Source organism: Crinia signifera, chromosome 6 (assembly GCF_055691185.1).
Source record: "Crinia signifera chromosome 6, ASM5569118v1, whole genome shotgun sequence".
Classification (NCBI taxonomy): Eukaryota; Metazoa; Chordata; class Amphibia; order Anura; family Myobatrachidae; genus Crinia; species Crinia signifera.
Window position 1 is genome coordinate 170,835,689 of NC_139222.1, and position 26,586 is coordinate 170,862,274.

The 26,586-nt window shown below is 39.0% G+C and overlaps 1 protein-coding gene across 5 annotated transcripts in view; it reads left to right on the plus strand.

Annotated features, from left to right (window-relative positions):
* Nucleotides 1–26,586, plus strand: part of CACNA1G (calcium voltage-gated channel subunit alpha1 G) — a 317,812-nt gene that overhangs the window by 257,399 nt on the left and 33,827 nt on the right. For all 5 annotated transcript variants that reach the window (XM_083148098.1, XM_083148097.1, XM_083148094.1 and 2 more), the window contains 6 exons: nt 9,561–9,712; nt 17,088–17,197; nt 24,754–24,887; nt 25,207–25,277; nt 26,286–26,364; nt 26,460–26,581. In XM_083148098.1, the coding sequence (XP_083004224.1) occupies nt 9,561–9,712; nt 17,088–17,197; nt 24,754–24,887; nt 25,207–25,277; nt 26,286–26,364; nt 26,460–26,581 (668 nt within the window). The remainder of the gene's footprint in view (nt 1–9,560; nt 9,713–17,087; nt 17,198–24,753; nt 24,888–25,206; nt 25,278–26,285; nt 26,365–26,459; nt 26,582–26,586) is intronic.

A 26,586-nucleotide genomic window follows, 5' to 3' on the forward strand; every position in this document is an offset into this window, starting at 1 on the left:
TACTTCTCAGCTATTGTTATAGTTCACATTTAAAAGCACAATATTTATATCTACAAATGGCCAGTAAATGGAAGTATTATAAATGACATATAGTATACAGTAATGAAACCATTGTCTATTGTAGACAAAAAATAAATAAATAAATCAACCACAGAAGTATTGCAGGAACAGATACGAAGAGTACATGATTTAACCTGATGCAGCACTTTGATATGTGTTCTGTAATGTGGTCTTCCCAAGTCAGCTAAATTTAGAGAAGATATTTGGAAGTGGGGACGCTGGGTATTGTATCATGGGTGAGAAACTACACCAGCGCTGGTTTGGGACATAAAATAACACAGCTGGTTTAATTTATGATAATTAATTTACACCATGGTAAATGGAATGAATACAACATTTGGCAACTGTGACACACACACACTCACAGGGTATTGACACAAAGAGAAAGGGAGGCTTAACTGGCATCTTTGAACTGATAGCCACTGCCACCATCAGAAGCTGGCACTGATTGTGTCTACAGTGGAAGCAGCATCACAGCCCAGTATGAAACATAATTATTGATCAGTCCTGACTCCAGACACTGATTCACCTAGGATGTTATCCATCCTCTTACATAATACCATGGTGGTAACTTCTAAATATTTGTGATGTTTCCCATGGTAGGGATGCAAGTGGCTGGATTTATCAAAGCTTGATTGGGATGTGAAATCAGCTCTCCTCCTCAGTACTGAGAATGGGTGCAGGAACACAATTTCTGGGGAAATGGTAATATAGTATTTTGTATTAGGGAAGACTCAAATACTCACCCACGACAATCCATAAAGGTACAACACAATGTTTCCCCTTTGGCCTACAGGAAGCTTCTGCAATCCTCCATTGGGTTAACCCTTCAAGTGGTAATCCCAAGAATTTTCCGGGCTGTGCCTCAGTGCCCAGTCTGACAAGACCGGAAAATTCGCGGGATTGGCACTGTTTAGAGCCAGGCGCTGCTGAGTTATTCACTGAACTCAGGCAGCTTCAGCGCTGGCCGTCTGCTCTCCCCCGCCGTGACTCCTCCCGCCCCCTCCCCCCGGCTTTTCTATTTAAGCCTCCGGCGCCGACTACTGACATGCCGCGTCGCCAGGTGCAGGGCCAGGCAGCGGCTGGGATAGTGTTGAGCGGCACTGCCCGGCCCAGGGGGAACGCATGGTGGGGTTTTTTTTAGGTAGCGCTCCCCCCAAAAAGCTCGCCCAGGGGGGAGTGCTGCCTTAATAAAACACCACTGAAGGGATTAAACAGTTACTGATATGAATTTAAAAAAATAACAATCCCTGACTTTAGATCACAGTTCCAAAATGCATAGCAGCAATTCTTGTGGATGTACCCACAATAATTGTACTACCACTAACCATGTCTATGCATTTACAAAGTTTGAAAAAGACAGATTCATAAAATTAAAGTTTTTTAAAATATTCTGATTGCATTAATCTGAAAAAAAGAAAAGGGTCAAAAAACCTCCGCCCTTCACCAAAATGACCACCATCAACACCATTTCCTTTTCAGTGGAATGGGTGTTGTGGGCTTTCTTCCTTACCCCAAAAATAGCACTATACAGTATAAAGTCCTTGCATGAGTCAACCCTAGAATGTCCCAATCTATTATGAAATTGTGTTGTAAAGCCATATGGTAAGGAATTCCTTAGTACTTAGACCTTACACCCACTCATGTTTTTAAATGTGTTTTGCAAGATATTATTGGACTTGCCCCAGTTATTAATACCATGCCAGCACAGTGTGGGCTTTTCATTTTGTGATTTTTTTTTTTTTGTAAAATGCATCACACTATGGGGGAAATTTACTAAGATGTGTATTCTACTTCACATGTGATGTTGCTATGGGCAACCAATCCGATCCTTTCTACTATCTTCTAGTGGGTGCTAACTAAATAAGAAGTAGCTTCTGATTGGTTGTCCATAGCAACATCACATGTGAAGTAGAATACACATCTTAGTAAATTTCCCCCTATATATTTGTATACTTTTCTTCTTTACATGAGTGCAGCCAGGATTTACCGGAATCTCGGCCTGAATTATCTATTCTAAATGCTCCTCAGCTTCCCATTTTTGTGAGTATATTTACTCAGTGCAATCAATTTTTTGATAACCTCTTTGAAGTCAATTATATTATTATTTATCCTAGTTTATAATTGAATGAACTTTTTCAGTTTTTTGGTGTTTTCCTGTGACTTAGGAAATAAGTCACAGTATTTGAGAATTGTATTCCCAAATAAGTTTATTTCTTTAGACATTTCCTACAAATTAAAAATCAACTTTTTGCCATGTGAAAATGGTTGCAACAACCACACTCTTAAGGAACATTCCTATTGCATCTCGCTTCCCCAAAGTTGAAACGGAGAACTGGCCAGCATTCACTGTTTGCTTTCGGCGAACAGTGAACATTGAATAGGGTGAATCAGACTTTCAGTGAAAAAGATTCACCGCAAGGAGTGAAAACAGCCCAATTTGCCGAAAATCACGGTGAATCGGGAACATTGAATACTGTCCAAAAACTTGACCACATAAAATTAGCATTCTCAAATATCTCATTATCTTAATATTGTAATCTCTGCATTATAAATAGTGAAAATTGTAATACTCCTCACATTTTGTAAAATGTCCTCAATGCTAAATAAAATGTTTCCAAACCCACCTTGTTTAGTATTTGGTGCCAGTATGTGCACTCCCAGTAATATAGAAATAGATTTGTTATCTACCATGAAACTTAAATGATTCTACAAAACTTTTTAATGTCCAGCAAGGGTAGCAACTGCATCTAGACCCAACTGTGAGCCCAACATATTGTTCCTGATTCTGGTTCACTTGCAAAACCATGTGCACTGCAGGTGGGGCAGATGTAACATGTGCAGAGATAGTTAGATTTTGGTGTTATTTTGCTTCTGTGCAGAGTAAATACTGGCAGCTTTATTGTTACACTGCAATATAGATATCAGTTTGAATTGCAAACCCAACCCAAATCTAACTCTCTGCACATGTTACATCTGCGCCCCTCCCCCCACCCCCACCCCCCTGCAGTGCACATGATTTTGTCCATTAGAGAGAGAATTTGCTTTTGCAAGTGAACCAGAATCAGGCCCATTATATTACAGATGTGTCCATGCCAAGTTTCTTAGCGCTTCGTACATACAGACGCAGTCGCACACAGATGTTAATCAGCACAGTTTCCAGGTGTGTCCTAGTCGCATCACATTGTGTCTAATGGTGTGTACACACTTGTACAATTTAGACTATATTACAATTCAGACTATCTGCATACAATATATACAATTTAGACTATCTGCATACAATTTAGACTATATAGTGCAGATCTGCACTATATAGTCAATGCAGCCAAGACTTCGGGATCGCATCGGGATCGCAAGGGTTAAAACCTGTGCGATCTGCAAGAGATCCAGATGAGATTTTGACTATATAGTCAAAATCTCATGCACATTGTACAAGTGTGTACACACCATAAGAGGCAATTTCGGCAATGAGAAGACAACAAGATGCACAGTGCTAGCAGAGTGTTGTGGAACCTGGCTCCCCGGGGGAGGGAGGGCATTTTTCAACTGCAGCATCGATGTAGGCTTTTTACTAGTTTTTTATTACCTCTCTTTGCAAATGTGGAAGCAAATGCATGGCCTTTTTGAGCTATAAACATGCCATGCCACAAGCAATGACTTCACCATTCCCCTATACAGGCCATTTTCTTACTAACAACATTTCTGAGCACCTGAGAAAATAAACACATTTGTGATCATGATAGGAATAATTTTGTTTTTGCTGGCTGCACCCACATCAGTACTGGCAGCTGTGCTATTCACTTATACGTGGGTGCAGTTTATCTGGCATGTGTGGATTTTAGTTTGTTCCCTGCACTTAACTATCCTGCCTTTTGGTTGCACTAGTATTTTCCTTGGACTGTACCTTTTGGTTGTGTCAACCTGTGCCTGCTTCTGAATTTGGTTCCTTCGATTGAGATTTGCCCTGACCTCTGCTTAGATGCTTGCCATTATTTTATTGGCACAAGCCCAGATATCTGCTTGCTAGCATCTTTCTTGAAATAAGTATTCTATAGTGTGGACAAGACATTGTGGCAAATTAGTACCAGTGGCAGTGAGTACCCAGAACACCCCCCCCCCCCCCCCCGACAGATTAGTTTGCTTTTTAAGATTAAACCCCGCCCCCTCTGGCATTAGGCTCTGCCCCTTTATAGCTCTGAAAATCATGTGCAATCATGTGCATTGCAAGTAGTTCCTGCTCTAAATAGTGTGTGTGTATATATATATCTATATATCTATATATATATATATATATATATATAGATAGATAGATAGATAGATAGATAGATAGAGAGATAGATAGATAGAGAGGTTATCGGAGTGCGCTATAATGAGTACCACCTAGCCAGTTCGCAATTAGTCCATTTCCCTGGTATTCTTATCAGAAATTAAAAAGTTCTTTCATCCGTTTTTTCAAATAAGAAGGAGACTCGTTTTAGGATAAGTGATCCTTTATTCATAAAACCCAAATGCGTTTCGTCACACAGGACTTCGTCAGGGGTATAGCAAGAAGGTTTTTAAAAAATCTCAGCAAGATTTGTATAAGGAAAGGGTCTTCACACTATATAGAACCGCAGGTTTTTTAATTCCTGAAAGTGGTTAACCCTTCGGAGGGGTTTCTTTAGTTGTGTAAGTTGTATTAGTAACCCTTCGGAGGGGTTTCTTTAGTTGTGGCAGGTCTTTTTTTCCCTGTATTATATAAAGGTAGCCATGACCTTGAGGGTCTGTGCGTAAGCTCTTCCCACTTAGGGTAAAACGGAATACAATGATAATAATAATCAAATCCACCTCAAACTTCACCTTAGCAGATGGCGAACCCAAATGTAGTGGCTTTTGAAGAAAACCGCTTCGCAGAATGTCAATGGCTGGTTTATGTCCACAGTGACAGCATCCAGTCTCCTCTGCTAGCAGGTATATATATATATATATATATATATATATATATATATATATATATATATATATATATATATATATATATACACACACGCACACACACACACCATATACATACATACATACATACATAAATACAAGAATACATATGTATATATGCATGTATGTATGATTTTCGCAAGACAGGCCAATTTTTGGGGAACTGTACTGCTATCCCAACCGCAGAAGTGAAAAATTGCTGTGTGCATGCGCACAGCATCTACTCAAAGCAAGACACTAGAGGGACAGGCAGGGCCGCCCAGAGGCAGGGAGTGGATGCTAATGTCAGCCTGCTGTCAGCACATGCTGTACAGTGGCAAACGCAGGATTTTCAGAAGGGGGTTTCCAGAGGGGCGGACGAAAGCACGGAGATGGACACTTATATGCCGGGTCAGTTAAAGTATTATAGATAGACCAAATGTATATAAATAATAATTCTATATATATATATATACATACTCACACACATACACACACACACACACATATAATATATATATATATATATATATATATATAATATATATACATACATACATACATACATATATATACATACAGGGGCGTCAACAGCAGTGTAGACCCCTGGGCATAGCAATGTATTGGGGGCACCTACCGATCCTCTAGCGGTAGGGGTGGGGGAAGCTTTGATGTCCCGCGGGTGGTACATCAAAGTATTATATCAACCGCTCAGCATGTAGGGCCTGGATCAGTAATTTCCACAAATTACCCCTTTACTGCACAGATGGTGGGAAATTGGGTGGGAGAAGGGGCATTGGGCTGAATGAAGGGGCCCTGATACATAACTTCCAGGGTGGTAGAGGATGTTTAATATGCAGAGGAGGGGTGTATACTGGAGTGGGCTTATTATTCATAATTTTCTGGTGGGAGGACAGCTTGCTTGACTGCAGATATCTCCAGTTCCCAGAAATAGATTTTTAAGATTTTAATGGAATTAAAAACTAGAGAATCCCACCTACTAAATGTTATTGGGGACGAGGGGATGAGAGTTCAGAAGGCAGAGAAATCTGCCAACGAGCATATAAAACTACATACCAGGTGTGTGGAGCTGGAGCAGTAACCAGCTGCTGGAAGGCTGATATCTCTGGTTCTGGGAACAGTAGAGACAAGCTACTAGTGTTCCTCAAAGGGGGAGAGTCCCAGCTTTTGGAATATACCCTCAGAAAAACTCTAAGTCAGAGAGAACCTGAAATATCTCACTGGGAAGAGCAATTAACAGGCTTGGATGGGGACCACTGCTTTGAAGTCAGATATCTCCGGTTCCCAAGGGCCGATTTTTAAAATTCTTGTACTCCTGGAAAGAGGGGACCCTCAGCTTTCAGCCTAGGTCCCTTAGACTCCTAGGGGGGTTTTTGGGTACTCAGAAACCCCCCCTGCGTGCGCTAGTGCTGTAGGTGTGTGCTGCTGTCACTACTGCTGCTGAGGGGAGAAGGGGACACAATAACACTCTCCCCTCGACTTTAGAGTGTAATTCCACCCTCCCCTAAACATTTTGGGGGCATGGCCTAATCGCCGAAAGGGGGCCACGCCTCCCACAGTTAGGCCACACACCCAAAATTTTACCGGGGGCCAGCATACCTCTCGGGGACCCTAGGGACAGGGGGCATGCCAGCAGCTCACAGAGCACTGGGCATGCCCCCACAGTGACTGCAAACAGGGACGTGATTGCAGCATTGTTGCAAAGCCCTAGCCCAGTGGTAGCCAACCCTAGCCCTCGAGAGCTACCAACAGTTCACATTTTACAGACAACCTAGCTGCTGCACAGCTGCACTCATTAATCACATACACATTTTAAAAGATACACAGATGGAGCTAATTAGCTCACTTGTGATTCTGTGAGGAGACCTGCAAAACATGCACTGTTGGTAGCTCTCGAGGACTAGGGTTGGCTACCCCAGCCCTAGCCCCTTCTGCCGAGGTCACACCCCTTTTCAGGAGTGCGTAGTGGAAACCCCCTTCGCCAAATCCTGCGTTTGCCCCTGAGTGGGCACTTTCAGCTCTAAGGAAAAAGGGGCAAACAGAGCAACTGCTTTGGGCCAACAAGGATTCTCACTTGTATCCTAGACTCTTGTTTTAAATGGATTTTTAATAATTTGACTACAGTAATTCTAAGTTTAGGTGTGTTACATTTTAAAATATATTTTGCTAATAGGGTCAGTCACAAGCATAAGTTGTCCAGCTGGGAGGCTCCCCTATGCACCGCCCTATTAAATGATTAAACCTTCACAGTAGCTGCACTCAGATAACACTGTACAGAACCAATTATTGCACAGGGCAGTGATCAATCCCATAATTGAATCTGTCTGGCTGCAGCTGGATACTACTATACACAGATTTGCTTGGTAACTGACAGTAGGCCAATACTGACAATACTCTGCAAGCCACTCCACCTGCCTGCTTTGAAGCTACAAGTCACATCCACATAGCTTGTGTGCAGCTGCTGAGTAACTCAGTATTTATGTACAAATGGTAGTAAAAATTGTCATGATTATTTACTTCATATATATTAACACAGAATTTTAAAAAAACAATAGTTTAGTATACTCTGTAATGCATCCATTTTCTTTCATTTTAGTACTTATTAATTACATAATGCACACAAAGTTCTGGACTATTATTTATTTCTTCGGAACACGGAAATATACTTTTGAATTTTATATATTATATCATTTTAGATACATTTGTCATCAATCTACTATATTCTTTGCTTATGAAATGTCATAAAAATGAACAATAAAACCGAGAAGATTTTATGTGAGATGTTTTGTATATGTAGATTATCTTTGAGGGTTTTATAGGGCCACTATATATATATATATATATATATATATATATATATATATATATATATATATATATATATATATAACATACTTGGTGAAAATGAGAGTAGTATCTGTTTCTCACCACTATAAATAGTTGAGGGTGTAGTACTTTAGTGCGTTATCACATTGATGGATTTCCCGCCTTTTTATATGCTATGTAAATATTGCTGCCCTTTATATGGCATTGATCAATGATGTTTTTTTCTTTTTCTTCAATTCTATCTATCCACTTATATGCATACTTAGTACAAGTCAAAGTCCATCATTTGATTCGGCAGAGACTTAAACGGTAAATACACAAAAAAATTATAATAATTGTAATTAGGCACAATACATATTATGTTGGATATCACAATTTGTCTGAATAGTCTGAATACTTAAAACTTTTACCTGAAAATAGAAATTGAAAATAAAACACACACACAGTTGCTGACATTTGAGGGATTACTTAAGTTATTAATTGACCATATATATTTAAATCTGCAACTATGGAAATAAACTATGGACTGTGATGAAAGTGAGTTATTCACAAAATACAGTATCCAACAATTTCATCTATATACTGTAGCAATCATGTGCCTTCAACTGAGGTTTTCTGGCCTAAGTCTTATTAGTATCGCAATTATTGCAGAGAATTGCTATGTCCAGCATAATTTTAATTAGGCAAAATAATTTTCGATTCATTTTGCATTTCACTAGTCTTTAATGATAATATATAAAACATTATTATAAATTATGTTATATAGGTACATAGGCCCATATGGAATGCGATTAAAAAAAATATTCTTCCAGGTAGGGAAAAATCCCAAAGGCTAGTATGAATTTCAAGGACCATGGCTTTTTAGGTTCATGAAAGACAAATTCACTTCACCCCAATAGTTGCTGTATAGTCAGTAGCATATGTACAACAATATGTGCTATTTTTTGTTTACTGATAAATTGATGTTTTAAGTGCAAATGGACCAGAAGAAAGGAAGAAGAATCTTATAGCACTCAGTAGCATCATTTCAACATAAAGACAGGCACTTGGCATTCAGGTCATACTAACAGTTCTTTTTTATTTCTATGGCTAGAATTCCTTAACCAACACAACCCATTATGTGGAAAGTTCGTTATCAGTTTCAATATTTATGTCCCACAGTGCACAATGTATTCCGTGCTTTTCATTCTGTTTTCTGCATTCTCATCTCCTCTTCTTCTACAAGTTCTTCCATAGGATGTTCGTAAGTTTTGTGTTTGGACAAAGTACTTATGTTGAAGTATTATCTGTAAACATGTTATTTTGTTACTTTAAAAATTATATGTAATGTAAATATGTATTTAAAAAATGATATATATATATATATATATATATATATATAAAAATAAATAATGTTTCTATTGAAAAGTTGATTTAATTATATTACCAGTTATCTGTATAGGGTTTTGTAAAGTTTTGGTCACCTTATAAATTTTTATTCAATGGGAGTGAACTTAGCAACTGTGTATGAAGTGCATATTTGCATATTTTTGATTCATTATTTTTATGCATTAATTATTCCATGTAGAGCATGGCAGCTGCAATGCATGGGGTGCTTGCATGATCGGGGAAGGCAATTGTGCTAAATAATTATCTGAAAACATTTTCTTAATAGGCTAACATTAACATCTTGATACAGTATCCATTTGTTTTGTCTATAGAAGCCCAGTGCAAACCTTACTATTCCGAGTATTCCCACCCTCGTCTTTTCATACATCGCATGTGTACAAGTCACTATTTGGATCTTTTTATTACTGCGGTCATTGGACTTAATGTGGTTACTATGGCAATGGAGCACTATCAGCAGCCAAAGGTAAAACTATGTTCATTGCTCGTTACATTTAAAAGGTTTATACAGTATGTTACACTAGCTAATGTCATCTGTTAGTTGCTTAGTGAGAGTGTCTAATGAAAGCATGCAAATTAGATAACTTGTTTTGATGATTGGAGGATTTGAGGCATGGATTAATGTAGCTGTATATGATGACGCCACTGCTGTAAATGGGCATGAAAAGGTGATTAACCCTTTGAATGCCAATTGACTTTGTCAAAATGAGTGTGAAAATTGCCCAACATTTTTTTATTCATCAGAATGACCTGTAATGTTTACCTTGTATAAGAAATATAATTTTGTTTACACAACATTTTTTATTGTAATTTAAATAACAAATTAGAGAGACGCTGGGATTTTTAGCAGATATCTCTCACAGAGGTTTTGGAGCTCAAAGGGTTAAACCAATGTACCATGGTGTTGGGGAACGTGGGCTATTTTTAAATAGTATTTTGAAATAATTGAAGAACATGATTAAGAAACAAAGAAACAAAGAGCACAGGAAAATAGGAATGAAGATTTTAAATATATTGCTTTCTCACTCAATTTGTCATGCAACTATGGATTTATTGCAGTGCAATAAAAAATCTAAATGATTATGTTCCCCCTCATGGTTGCTCCCTTCTCTATTAGACTGTAAGCTGTCATGGTCAGGACCAGAGAAGAAAAATGGCATTAAAGGGGCATGATTGGCTGTGGTCATGCTGCATGTGAGTGAGCACTCTGCCCCACAAGGTGTCATTGGCCTGTACAGAGCAGTGGTGTGGCGCTGTACCTTCCCCATCATAGTACAAAGTAGCTTCTGAAAAAATAACTCACAATATATATAGACTGCCTTCCATAACCCCCCCCCCCCCCCCCCGCCGCAACACAGTAAACAATCAGCTAACATTCCCCCCTGCAGTAAAACTGCCAACTATTGCAGAGGGATAGGAAGTGGGTTACTGGAACTACAGTGTGTCTATGACTCAACGTCTCTGCAAGACATGTGCAAAATATTGGATAAAAATACCAGTGTTGCTCACATTTGTTATATAAATTCAAATGAAAAATGTTGTGTAAAAAAACAGATTATGTTTCCTATATAAGGTAAACATTACAGGTCATTATGATGAATAAAATGTTTGCTTGCCAATTTTCACACCAATTTTGACAATTTACTTGGCACTCAAAGAGTTTAGGTGGCTCTGTACAGTCCCGGTGACAACGCTCCTGTCAGGACATAGGGCAGTATTCAATGAGAAAAATTATCAGTGTTTTATGGCGAGTTTGTGCTTTTCTCGCGTTGGACGGAGACTTTTGCTCTCAAAAAGCGAGCAACCCTATTCAACATGCACTTCTCGCCGTCTTTCTAAGTGATTTTCGCCGTGTCTCTCCGTGTAGCAATTCTCCATCTTTCATGTGGAATGTGAACTTTACAATAAAAGGTTTTTTGTTTTAATTTTGGTGTCAAAAAATCAGGAATTTTAATCTGTGAAATGGCATGCTATTTTTATTCATGTGCTTATAGCACATGAATATATATTTAATTTTTAAAAATATATAATTTTTTTTACACAGAGCAGCCAGCAGGGAGCCGAGCCGCTCATTAGATATTCATATATTCACTGCACCCGATCATTACATATGCACGATCGGGTGCAGTGAATACCCAGCCTGTGCTGCCTGGCTCCCGGGGAGCCCACCTCCCCCCCACATACGTTCTGGGGCAGGCAGGGAGACTTCATCTCCCTGCCTGCCACCGTCCTCGGGCTCCCTGCGGTGTCACCTCATACGCCGGATTGGCTGATACTCACCGCGAGGGGCGGCGAGTATTAGTCACATTGAATAGTGTATAAAGTGCCGTGACGGAGAATCTCCAAACATGGAGAATCTCTGCAAAAAACACGGCGAGTGCATGGCGAGCGAAAAAAAAACACTCGCCATGCACGGAGAATAATCACATTGAATACTGCCCATAATCTGCTATGCCCTAATACAGGCAAACTACTTTTATTTTTTTTTAAAGAAGAAAAAAATTCAAACTATTGCGAGTTTGCTTGCTGGGCACTCATGCCCCTCAAGCGGCCAGGCCATATAGAAGTTGCATCCCCTGCACACTCCATACTTTCCCAACTGGGGTATTAAGCAAAAAATGAAATAGCCTTTCTACCCATGCAATAAATTGGTATTTGTGTGTGGAAATCAACTGATTCCACATAAACGGCGGAAAAAAATAATTATTTTCCCTATGGGCAACTCAATTTTGTATTTATGGAGGTGCGAAGTTTAAAGCCTTTATATATTTATATAATTATGAGTTTAAAACTTGTGATAGAAATGAAGAATACTGTGTAAAAAGTGTGGGTGTTACTCTATAATTGACCAAATAATATCTTCCTGCGAACCTTGTTTTCTAGCTGTAGAAGCTAAATACCTAGTTCCCTAACAAGGGCTCAGGGCTAGACTGGCCAGCAGGGATACAGGGGAAACACCTGGTGGGCCCCACTCCATTCTCTAGGGGTCAGGACTGAGACTGCATTCCAATTAAACTTCTACTCTATTAGAGAATCAGTTAACCAGTGGTTCAGGCTACTGATGTACATGGGTAGAAATTATACCAAGATTCACTCTCCTGCCAAGTGGATAGTCATGGCACAACTCCTGCAGTCAAAATTCCATCCCTTCAATGTGTAAACAAGACCATGTGACTCAGCTATGCACGAAAACATGGGAATAGCAAAGAATAGCAGCAGGTTTAAACTGATGAGTCACTATTTTAAATATATGATTCTAATAGAAGACAGTTTGATTGCCAAAGGGCTGGGGAGCTTTACAAGGATGAGCTTCTGCAGTCAACAGTGAAGTATGGTAGAGGTTTCTTGCAAGTTTGGGACTGCATTTCAGCAAATGGAGTTGGGGATTTAGTCGCTATTAATGGTGTCTAAAATACAGGCAGGTTTTTATACATCATGAAAAACCACCAGAGAGGCATTTGATTGGTTCCAAATTTATTCTGCAGAGGGACAACATCCCAAACATACAGCTAATGTCATTAAGAACTATCTAATGCCGTACACAAATCTTATTCAAGAATTGACCTCTGATAAATGGTCACTGGAATCAATCCCTATGGTTAAAATATCACTGATCTCCTGGTTGGATCATGCCCCCCTCATATGGTCTTGGTCTCATGTCACGAACAATTCCCCTCCCAGACCTTAGCAGTTGCAATATTATATTTTAAAAGATGAGGCTGGGCTTTGTCTGCTTGTTTAGAACTTAATGATCCACTTGATAAGTCTGTCACCAATCATTGATGTGCCCTTAAGGAGGTTATGAGAAGTGCAGCCATCCATGCTGGAGCTCATATCTCCATTAAGAATCAGGAAGTTACATTAGTATGCGAGCTGAAAGTCGTGAAACTAGAATCCCAACATAAAAAAATCTCCTAAAAATCCAATTATCCTTTCTGCCATAACTGAAGCCAAATGGAAACTTTATAGCTTATATCTTTCTCATATGCAGAGGACAATATCAATGTTAAATCAAAAATTGGGAATTAGATCTGGTAGGCTATTTACAAGAAAACTTACAAGCAAAAAGGTTATAAATAGGATTAAAAAGCTATCTAATCCAGATGGTTCTGTATCGACAAACCCAAAAGACATTGCCTATCAATTTGCTTCTTATTATGGAAAATTATATAACCTGAATCATGACCCTCTTACACTTTAACCTTCCCTCCCTCTCATGCAATCTTTTTTAGACTCCATAAAGCTACCTTCACTCTCTTCTGATTATACCTCTGCACTTTGTTCTCTTTGGACTGCTGAGGAATTGCATAGTGCTTTTATATCTCTTAAGAAAGATAAGGTCCTTGGCCCGGATGAGTTTTTAATAATTTTTACATAGTATTTCAGGACTCCATCTCACCCGTTCTCCTCAATCTCTATAATGGTATTGCTGACAATCCCCTTCCCTAAAGAAATTCTGGAAGCACAATAGTAACAATCCCCAAGCCTGGCAAGGACCCGTCCTTATCTCAAAATTATAGACCCATTGCATTCTTGAACAATGATTTTAAGTTTTATGCTAAATTGCTCACAAACAAATTGAATCCGTTAATCCCCACTCTAGTTGGCTTCACTATGGCTCAGCAAGCTTCAAACAATACCAGGAAAGTATGTTTTTCTTGTTAGAAGCACATTCTTTAAATCGGAGGCCTTTACTGTTGCTATTCTTGGATGCGGAAAAGTCCTTTGACGGGATTCACTGACAATATATGAATAAGGTCCTTTTCCAGTTTGGGTTCTCTGCCAGATTTTTACTAAATATTCTCCACTTATATTCAAACCCTACAGCTCATGTATTTAGCAATGGGTTTTTATCCAACCCATTTCCTATCACAAATGGTACCCAGCAGGGCTGTCCCTTGTCCACACTCATTTTTGCATTAGTAATAGAACCATTAACAGAAAAAAAATTAGATCACTCCCCTCAAATAATCTTGGAGAAAGTCATCTGCAAACAGACACATTTTATGTTGTGATGTACCAAATACCATTTGGTACATCGCAACATAAAATGTGTCTGTTTGCAGATGAAGATTATTGTAAAATTTTGTACTATAAGCTAAATACTACTAAAACTGAGGCACTCTATTTCAGCATGTATGATGCTCTTCTTTCTCTACAGTCTCAATATAAATATGCCTGGCTAAACTTATCTCTTCAATATTTAGGTGTTACAATCCCCTTGCATTTTCACGATGTGGTCCCATTTAATTATCTTCCCCTTTTAGCCCAGTTTACGATTCAATGGACGACATGCCATTTCTCGGATGGATATTCTGGCTTCTGTCAAAATGATGCTTCTCCCTAAATCCTTTACCTATTTCAGGCCATCCCCTATCTAGTTCCTCTCAATATCATCAATAAATTTTACTCTATTGTGTCTAGACCACAGATGGCCAGAGCTTGTTTATTTAGGACTAGGTGTAATGGAGGCCTTGCTTTTCCGAACCAATATGCCTCCTTGTTAGACCAATGAAAAGACTGGCTTCAGTTGGGCCCTGTGAAGCCTTGGGTAGAAATTGAACAATATCTCAGTAATGGTTTCCCTCTATTTGTCTTAATGCCTCTACTGGACTCCTCCTCGCTATTTCTGCCAAATCTGTTTCCCACACTCTTCAGGTTTGGGACAAACCAATTTCTACACTAAGCAAATTTTCCCTCCCATCTTCTAAGCTGTTACTTCTGGCATTTTCAAAATTAATACCAAATCTCTCTTTACATGGTTGGATGGAGTTGGGAATTTTAACTATTGAAGAATTATATGATACTGAGCCTCAGTGCTCAAATCTTTTCAACAGCTAAAATCACAATATGATATTCCTGTGAGGATCTAAGTTTAAGACTTGCGTTCACACAAGTTGTATCTCTCAATGGTAATCTACTCTCCTTTCCCCTCATAATGAACTGAAGCTTTGGGTACAAACCAGATGGGTCAGATCTTGGTGTCTCTTTGTCAGATGATGAAGGAAACACTGTCTTTCTTACATAATTTTTACATATTTAAAATGTCCAGATGTATAAATCAATCAGAAATGTTTAGGTTACTTCATGGGCTTTACCATACCCCACATAGACTTCACAAAATTTGGCCTGAGTCTTCAAAATATTGTTGGAGATGATGTGGGTCAGTGGGAACACCAGTACATATATTTTGGTCTTGTCCTATCATTCAGCAATTAATGACGGAGATCTTTGACTTGATCAAACATATTACTAAGGTGTCAGTGGCATTGTCTCCTGAAATTGTATTCATACATTGCTTCCCCCCCCCCCCCCCCAGAACCCCCTCACCTACCCAAGATTACTGCAGATATTCGAAGTAACGAAATGGAAACTATTAGATTTAAATATTCCATGGCTTCAAACTCCCCCCTGACTAGATGGCCACCCTGGTCTAATTATTATGAGTCCCATTTAGCATCGCCAGACTTGATTGAGATAATATAGGAATTCTTGTTTTTCTTATTGCTAATACTGTTCTCTTTTGGTGGAGTAATTAAGTCCTCGACCTACTGCTTAGTTACTTTTATTACATTTTTGCTAACCTAGCAATTTTATGTGCATGTTTTTAATGTTACACTTAGTTACCCCATGGATTTTGATTGAATGAGATTATGATGATTGCCGTTTGTGTTTCCTTTCCTCTCTCTCACATTTTGTTTTATTTCCTTTTAAAATGTAACATTGTTGTTTGTGCTTTATGTTAAATGCAGAACTGATCTTTATGTACTATTGTTTTTATATATTTTTTTATGCAAAAGAAGAACAAGTTGTCCTTGAAGTGATGGGATGGCTCGGTAGATCCCTGATCTCAGCATAATGGACTCTGGGATTGCATGAAGAGATAGAACTATTTGGGCAAACCCACATCCATAACTTTTGCATGGATATGGTTTACAAATAGTCGATTTTTTTAAAAGGAATTCCCAATTTCAGAAAATGTGATAATGTGTGATTTCAGAACCTTACTAAAAATCGCATCCCATTAAATGTCACCCATGGAGCAGAGTCGACAAATGTACAATGGAATATTTATGGGGTATTCCCAAAGTACCCCTGTATGTTAAAATAATAAAAAAAAACATACAATATAGAGATAATGGACCTTATTCTGGTTGACACACAATTTTGCAGCCTTGCCAGTCCACCAGACCCCGTCCACAGTGTCGGCCGCCGCCCTCACATGCAGAGATTCCCCGCAAATCCCCACACGGCTGTGGATGATTTGCTTAATCATCCAGAGGAAATCAGGGGAAATTTGAGGAAGAATTACTTCACAGAAAGAGTAATAGATAAGTGAAATAGCCTCCCATCGGAGATGGTTGAGGTAAATACAGTAGTACAATTTAAACATGCTTGGAATAGGCATATTGGTATCCAATAAGATATTTACATTGTTACCTGAATCAGAAAACAAAAGTTCATAGCATAACACATTTATAAACAAAATGGTTTCAAAACAAACATAATTACTCCCATAGGAATCCTCTATTTAGAAGGTAGCAAGCAATTACTGTATCAAAAAGAAAACTCAAGAATAAAAGTTCTTAAATAAGGCATAATACTAAATAAAAATACGGCACTAAGTCCACATAAATCCTGTGACAGAGGGTAGCGGGCAATTACCAAGTTCTATAGAGAACTAGATGACATTCTAGTCTCATATGGGCTTAGATGGATTTACGAACAATGTAAAACAACAACCAGTTTGTATTGTTGTGGATCTAAAGTAGTCACATGTACATATATATTACACCAAAAACTTAGTTCATGTAAAACTAATAATGATTATTTTCTTCCAGGTGTTAGATGATGCTCTGAAGATCTGTAACTACATATTCACCTTGATTTTTGTTCTTGAATCAGGCTGCAAAATGATTGCTTTTGGTTTCCGACGATTTTTTAAAGACAGGTACAGTATAAGTGATATATTACTAGCATATAGAAATGTTGTGCTGACAAGCTTAGGCTAGCTAACACATAACTGCAATATAGTATTTTACAGCAGTGGTTCCCAAAACTGTGTGCCGTGGCACCCTGGGGGACTTGCAGGGGTGCCCTGGGTTGATGGTCCAGGACCAATTCAAGTTATTTATATCCAATATAATAGTCAAATTATGGACAAACAGAAGTACATTTTGTCCATTACAACATAACTGATCCGAAGGATGAGATATAAACACAATTTATTTAATTTAATATTTGTTTCTGACTTTCTCAATGAGAAACCTTTAGCCTAGGGGTGCCGCGAAAAAATTTCTGATGCTTCAGGGTGCCGTGAGTCAAAAATTTTTGCGAACCCCTGTTTTACGGGCTATTCACTTTGAGGTTTGTCCTTTGTTAGGGTGCAAAATTCTTCTGATTTCCATCAATTTTCTGAAGACATTAAAGTATATTGATAACAGAACAAAATAAAAAAAAATATATATTATAAATAAATGATTTATTAACAGTTTCTTATATAGCTCATACAAATTATGCAGAGCTTTACAGAGAATATTTGAACATTCGCATCAGTCTCTGCCCCAGTGGAGCTTACATCTATATTCCCTACCACATGTACACGCACACACAGACATTCTAGGGTTAATTTGTTGGGAGCCAATTAGCATACCAGTATATTTTTTGGGGATTGTGGGAAGAAACCTGAGTACCCGGAGGAAACCCACGTAAGTACGGGAAGAATATACACACTGCGCACAGTTAGGGCCATGGTGGGAATCGAACCCGGGACCTCAGTGCTGTGAGGCAGTAATGCTAACCATTACATTGTCCGTACAATAATGTGTAATACCTGTTTACCAAAATAGTAATCTATATTAAAATGTCATAACAGATTTTACATGTAATTAGGATAATATGGAAATACTTTTGCTTGGCATACATAGTCCCACAACTTTACATGGAACAATACCTCCTCCATTTATGGAACACTACCTCTTCAAAAATCATACATGAAGATGTGCTTAGCATAGCGAGTACCCTGACACAGCAAAACATGTGGTAGCCCCCAATATCCATAGGGGAGAATGGCAAAGAACAGCAGTGGTAGTACTGTAGGTTCCGAAGCTCACGCTACCCATACTATTACATGGGAGATGGCAGAGCAGTGAAGGTAGTGGGTAGCAATGCTCCTGATTATATATATATATACACACAGATGTAGCCTTGCTCATCTATCCTCCCTTTGGTGCATAGAGTGATACAGTAGTCAGTGTCATATTATTTTGCACCATGGCTCATTGAGGTTTAGTAAAACATTTGGCGGCGTAAGGAGTTGCCTGCGAGTGTAATACTTATGTTCATCCACAAGATGTCGCTTTTGAAAATCACCATTGCTAATGCGTGAGGTCTCCAAATGAATCCAGTACTGTAAAATAGTGCACAAACTACTTAATGTTAAATGCAGTATAAAGATGTGGGAGCAGACATGCATTCATAACATGCTTTACAAATGATCCCAGCGCTCAGCTACAGAACCACTTAATACAGTATGATCACACACAGTAACTAGAAATGTAAACATACAGTATACACCTGCCTTACAAATGAAGGGCAGGAACATGATCATTTTATAAAGTCATTAGGATTGTAACTATAAATGTAAACATAATAATATATTTGCTTTTACTATGCTCTGTGAGCGTTCAGGACACTCAATGCCAATGACAGTGAAAGCACAGTTGGCAAATACACCTGCACAACTTTTGTATTGGGAAAAAAAATATCATGAAATTCACTTGAGTGTCACTATGGGCCTGATTCAGATCTGCTAACCAAGCTGCAATTTTTACAGATGGACAAAACCAGGCTGCATTGCAGTTGGGGCAGATGTAACATGTGCAGAGAGAGATAGATTTTGGAGAGGTGTGTTTAAACTGAAATCTAAATTGCTATACAAGAATAAAGCAGCCAGTATTTACCCTGCACAGAAACAATATAACTCCCCCAAATCTAACTCTCTCTGCACGTTACATCTTATTGATTAAAAAAGCATGTCTTTATTGTACATAAAGAATGTAAAAAACAGACAATAATTATAACATATATGCCATGTCGCAGCACAGCCAAAATACAGTACACATGCAGACAGTATAGTACATATTATAAAATACAGTAGAAGATAAACTCACACTATAGACTAAACTATGCATTCAAACTTTAAACATTATACAAGGCTACGGGTGTGGAGGGTCGGGGGGTGAGGGAGGGGGAATCACAAGCCCAAAGCTTTATGGACCAGACACATATTAGGGGAGGGCAATAAATAGAAAGACATCAACAAAACATTTATTTATGAACAGGTTCTTATATAGCGCATACATATTCTGCAGCACTTTACATTGGACATTGTGAAGTGAGAGGGAAAGGGCCATGGTCCCAAAGTCTTAGAAAACAGTTCGAACAAGGGGAGAGGATCAGAAGGGGTGTTTAGTCCCCTTCTTCCTCAGGGCTATCCCAAATGGAATAGTCTCTGAGCAGGCTGTGAACCAGCCCTCAACAGTCCTGGATGAACATTCTTTCCCTCATCAGTATGAGACAATTTCTGGCAAACCAAAAAATGTCCTTAACATAATTTATAAGGCGCCAGGCCTCCCAGGTTGCCCCATATGTGTGGGTTCCAGGGAATAGTTCATACAGTACCGAAAGGTATAAAAAACAATTCCTGGGCACAGAGTCTTTAAATTCAGTCCCTAGGGCATCCAACAGAAAAGAAAAACAGTGCTAGTCCGGAAATATATATTTAAAATATTTTACTGTTAAGTCAAAAAAAGTACATTAATTATACAATTCACTGGCCGGTAAATATAAAACATATATTACAGAAAATTATATATTACAGAAAATTACACACAGTCACTCTCCAATAATTCCTGAAGCTTTGGTTAGTAAGGCAATCAGATCCATGAGATCCATAAGATAAAAGATCCATCAACACCAACCCGAAGCGTGGCGTGCGCAGCGAGCCCGCGAGGGGTGGCGGCACGCGTCCTCCGACCTTTTCATACCCCCACTATCCACGTTGGCGTGGAGTTAATTTTATATAGTGTGGAGAGCGCAGCGAGCCACCGAGCCACATTAGATTATTGATTATTAATAATTAAGACACAAAACATTTGTAGTGTTTCAGCCTTTGTTTACTTGTATAAAACAAATTAAAAGGCATTTGAAAGCATCTTCCCCTCTAATGATTCTGTCTGTGAGTGTCCACCACAACAGGAAGTTGCCCTGCTAGCAAATCAGCACTAGCAGAGGCAACACGGGAAGCAGGGACATGTCCCTGCACCTTTCACACCAACCAGTAACCCTGGAAGGACCCGGGAGCAACCCTGCTACCTAGCAGGGTTGAATTGCCAGCAAATTAGCCCGGGAATTTGTCCCTGGAACCTTTCACACCAGAGCTAGTCCCGGGTTGTTCCCGGATCCAACCCGGGAATTTAGGCTGGTGTGAAAGGGGTATAAGATGCGATATTGTACATACAATTAAAAATCTTTTCAATTGTATAGATTGTATATCTCGTCGATCTCGTCCATGCACAAACACATAAGATGCATACAATGCTTGCGATATCGTCCCAACACATACAATCTAGATCGTGGGCGCCGTGCTAGGAAATAAGTACCAGTTTTCCTTTATGTGTCTCTTAGTATGTCCATAAACTGTAATTCCATTTGAAAGGAGTTGATTATAAGTAGATACTTAGACAGTCCCAGAAGAGGTGCATAGATGTTTCCTCATGAACAAAGCATCGGGGACAATGTCTGTACCTACAAATGTTGCAGGAGTGCATGAATTACCGGTGAGGTAAGCCCCCCTCCTGGATGGCCATCCATGACATGTCCTTGTGTCTATTTGTAAGCCTTATGGAGGCCACCTACTCCCAGACAAACTTGACAGTTGCTGAAGGGAGCCCTGAAATCAGTTCCATAACATCTTTGGCTTTGATGAGCTTGTGGAGAGTTTTTGGCTTCCACAAGTCGAGTTTCAATCACTCCAGTTGGTGCTCCCTCACAAACTTGGACATATTCATGTAGAACCATGGAATAGTCCAGATGTAAGTGATGGAGGTGTCCCACTTGTCCCATTTAAGGGTCCTCCACATTGGTAGGAGGAAGAAGCGGGACATGGAGTTTCTTCCAGAGCCGTTACAAGTGTCAATGAGAGTTCTGGAGATACAATTACATGCAAAGAAGGCTCTCAGCATACTTGGAATGTCTGGAATGCCTTTGCCTTCTTTTGAGGGGATCTTTTTAAATAACAATCCACTCACTCTGTCCATTTTGGAGCCCCAGTTAAAGTGGAAAATGGCCCGTGTGTCACCTTCTGGATCATGGCCAGGGCTGGGCGGTGTGCTGAAGAATGGGAAAAAATCTCATTCCGCAGCACAAGTGTTTTCCCTTCGATGTACTGTAGCTCTGAATGGCGAGTGTGCAGCTGCGGGCGGCTACAATATGCCACAATACATGATATTTTGACTTCCTCAGCAAAAATCTAAATGGACACATCTGTACATAATTAAAACATTCCCAGAAACAAGATACCTTTCGCACATCACCATTGCAGCAAGATCTTGTAAATCACTCTTATTCATTCCAATCTGTAAACTATTGTATCAGGATCTCTGCATAATGTGGCATTATTAAAGCATTATTGTACTTCTCATTTGTAAATTCGGAGTGGGTTCATTTAAGATTTCCAACAGAGATAAGATGGCATACACTGTAGTTGTAGATCAGGCATGTCCAACCTGCGGCCCTCCAGCTGTTTTAAAACTACAAGTCCCATCATGCCTTGCCAAAGTTATGCTATTAGGGAATACTAAAACTAGGGCAAGGCATGCTGGGATGTGTAGTGTCACAACAGCTGGAGGGCCGCAGGTTGGACATGCCTGTTGTAGATAATCACATTTATTCATTAAGTAGTGATTTATGAAAATAGCTCATTTTCATTGATTTTTGCCTGCAGTTTTTAAAACAGCAATCTCATTAAAGGCAAAATGCACTGTTTTGTTAGAAAATAAACTGCCAAATTTGTTTTGTTTCATACAGATAGTGGTAGATGCTCAATTAGTTCAGTAACATTACCCAGGTGCATGAGGGAGGGGTTAATACTGGGTAAGTAAAACAAGACATTTTTTTTCCCCTCAGCACACTGAGTAATGTTAGTAACCAATCTTGAACACTACATGATTATAGAATTCAGAGATATTGGTTACATATACCTGCGCAGGTGTATGCTATGCCCCCAAGCCGCGTCAAGGCTTCTCTGTATATTGGGGGTCCCTAGCGCTATATCTAGGTGCAGGGTGCGGCACCCCAAAAACTATCATAAGCTGGGAAGCCCAGCGCGGCATGCCAGTGAGATACTAAGTGTTAATAATTAGTGATAAAAAGCCGAAGCTATATAAAAAGAGAGCGATAAATGAAATGTAATTAAAATAGGAGAGAGATAGTATTAGTGAGGGAAAAGTGTTAATAGAATGTAAGGGCATGCCGCACTAAAGCCACCCAGCCCATCCAGTCCAGGAGCACCGCACCCCACACCACTGTTACCCTAAATTGGGTCTACGATTAACCAGCAAGGAGCCACATGATAATGGCTCCTTACTCGATATATCCAAACTAAGAGCTACCTACCTTGGAGCAACCCCCAGACTACTCCATGTGGCATATCAGGACCCACATCTCCTCCTAATATGGGCTCCCTTCTGCCTCTACCAACATACATACAGATAGTGGTAGATGCTCAATTAGTTCAGTAACATTACCCAGGTGCATGCAAGGGAGGGGTTAATACTGGGTAAGTAAAACAAGACATTTTTTCCCCTCAGCACACTGAGTAATGTTAGTAACCAATCTTGAACACTACATGATAATAGAATTCAGAGATATTGGTTACATATACCTGCGCAGGTGTATGCTATGCCCCCAAGCCGCGTCAAGGCTTGCTTCTCTGTATATTGGGGGTCCCTAGCACTATATCTAGGTGCCGGGTGCGGCACCCCAAAAACTATCATAAGCTGGGAAGCCCAGTGCGGCATGCCAGTGAGATACTAAGTGTTAATAATTAGTGATAAGAAGCCGAAGCTATATATATAAAGAGAGCGATAAATGAAATGTAATTAAAATAGGAGAGAGATAGAGTTAGTGAGGGAAAAGTGTTAATAGAATGTAAGGGCATGCCGCACTAAAGCCACCCAGCCCATCCAGTCCAGGAGCACCGCACCCTACACCACCGTTACCCTAAATTGGGTCTACGATTAACCAGCAAGGAGCCACATGATAATGGCTCCTTACTTGATATATCCAAACTAAGAGCTACCTACCTTGGAGCAACCCCAGACTACTCCATGTGGCATATCAGGACCCACATCTCCTCCTAATATGGGCTCCCTTCTGCCTCTAACAACATACATACAGATAGTGGTAGATGCTCAATTAGTTCAGTAACATTACCCAGGTGCATGAGGGAGGGGTTAATACTGGGTAAGTAAAACAAGACATTTTTTTCCCCTCAGCACACTGAGCAATGCTAGTAACCAATCTAGAACACTACATGATAATAGAATTCAGAGATATTGGTTACATATACCTGCGCAGGTGTATGCTATGCCCCCAAGCTGCGTCAAGGCTTCTCTGTATATTGGGGGTCCCTAGCGCTATATCTAGGTGCAGGGTGCGGCACCCCAAAAACTATCATCATCAAATTTGTTTAGTTGCCAGGTAATAGAACCTTTTGTAAGCAAGATTGTGCACAATTGTGCACAGGCCATTTCAGTGACAGCCCAGGAGATGAGCATACATACATATAATATGATGATTGTTCCTTTAGGCCAATGCCTAATCCATAATGCCTCCATGTTTTTTACCAGCCAGCAAAGGCAATAGCACTTTTAAATGTCAGGTTTAAATGCACTGGGAAGTGGTGAGTTTTGTTAGCAATAGCTTGGTATATAAACCCCATAGGGCCAGATGTATCAAGCTTCAAAAAGTGATATAATGGAGAGTAATAAACAACCAGCTCCTACCTGTCATTTTTCAAACCCAGCCTGTAACATGGTCGTTATCACTCTCCAATGTATCACTTTTTTAAGCTTGATACATTTGGCCCATAGTGTTCAAGCCTACTATGGGTATGAATAGGATTATACGAACTATGCATTATTTCATTAGACCTATATAGGTCATTGAATCAGGTGATTTATTTTTTGTTCCTGGTAATTACATATGTATTTTGAATATTGTTACTACATTTACGCATCTATTTATTATGATCAGGTATATGTCAATTATTGATTTAAAAATTAATTAACATATCCTTTATTATACTAAAATAAAATTCCTATTTTGAAGTAGCACTAACATTTTGTATCTAATTTTGAGACTGTATTTTTAGATCTTGGCAAGGTAATTTTTCTAGTCTATAAAAACACCTTTTTACGTACAAATTTTTATTTGTGTGTACAGATGGAATCAATTAGACTTGGCAATCGTTCTTCTTTCCATTATGGGAATTACACTGGAAGAAATTGAAGTGAACGCATCACTGCCCATTAATCCAACAATTATTCGGATTATGAGGGTTCTCAGAATCGCCAGGGGTATGTAATTGACTAATAGTCATCCGTAGCGCAGTTACAGAGTAAGTGAATATAAGAAAAGCTATTTTAGGAGTTATTTAAAATGTTATATATATATATATATATTTATATATTGGGTAGGCCCATGGTATATGTCAGGGATAATTAGAACTTATAAATGTGTTTAAGGATCACCACTATCTGCCATAGACAACATCGATTTTCATCTGAGCATATTGTATTAATTACTATTTAATTACATAATGAGTGTTTAGGTCTGCAGTATGAGTAAGTGGTTGAGCACAGAACTTGATTCAATGTACTGGCATTCCCTTTGCAGTTCTGAAGTTACTGAAGATGGCGGTTGGAATGAGGGCTCTGTTAGATACAGTTCTACAAGCTCTTCCACAGGTACACAAATCCTTGTTTAAATGCTTTTTACATTGACTTGGGTTATCCCTTCATTAAAGCAATGACAAGATGGCAAATTATCTTTTCCGCAGCCTTGTCCTTTTACTGATACAATTTTCAGATAGCAATGCCGGGTCAGAGCTTTCACACTAAACCATTATGCAGAAGTCCACCAGTTTAACCCTTCTTATAAACTGGGTCGAAATGCTGGGTTGCTTGATGCCGGTTATATGTTTCGGTGATTTCACACCACACCTCGACCCTGGTTTGATACATGATCACGCAATGAATAACCAGGGTCAAGGATGCAGTGGAAAAGGGGGTATTATGTTATTAGATCTACATTGCTTTCTCCAGAGCTTTACAGAACAAGCAGCTCCCGTTCATGTACATACATGCTAGCTAAGACATACCGGGGGAAATTTACTAAAGGAAATTTGTAAAAAAAAATAGGTGTATTTGTATACAGAAATACACTTATTTTTGACATTTACTATCCTGAAAATACGGCAATTCGTATTCGTATTGATGTGCTATTAATGCGAATACGAATTGCCGAATTTTCGGGATAGTAAATGTCAAAAATAAGTGTATTTCTGGATACAAATATACCTATTTTTTACAAATTTCCTTTAGTAAATTTCCCCCACCATATTTTTTAGGTGAATTTGTGTATTTAGCCAATTTAAGTACATACATTATACTTTTGTCATGGTTTTGTCTTGTTTTAGTAAATTTCTAATATTTTTAAATTTTCTAATATCTACTTACAAACTATATCACACATGCCCATCTTGAAAAAAACACCACCAACACAATATTTTTATCCCCTACCTTCCCTTTCCCTCCCCCCTACTAGCAAGTAATGTAATAAAATTGGTTAATAGAAATGTGAATGTGAAAAATAAACTGACATTTTACTATATAAATTATAATTTGTTACTGTAAGTTTCCTGTACTTCATATATTCTAGCAATCATTTTAGTATTTGTTTCATTTCTTCTACAGGTGGGGAACCTAGGCCTGCTGTTTATGTTGCTGTTCTTTATTTTTGCTGCATTGGGAGTTGAACTGTTTGGGGACTTGGGTAAGAGTTCAGAAGAAGAAGAATAAAGATGAGTACTATGTACTGTATAATGATAATAAAACTAATGTAAGCATCCTATTTGCATAATTTCACAGAGTGCAGTAATTCTCATCCATGCGAGGGTCTTGGGAGACATGCCACTTTTAGAAACTTTGGAATGGCCTTTCTAACGCTTTTCCGCGTATCTACAGGCGATAACTGGAATGGGATTATGAAGGTAAA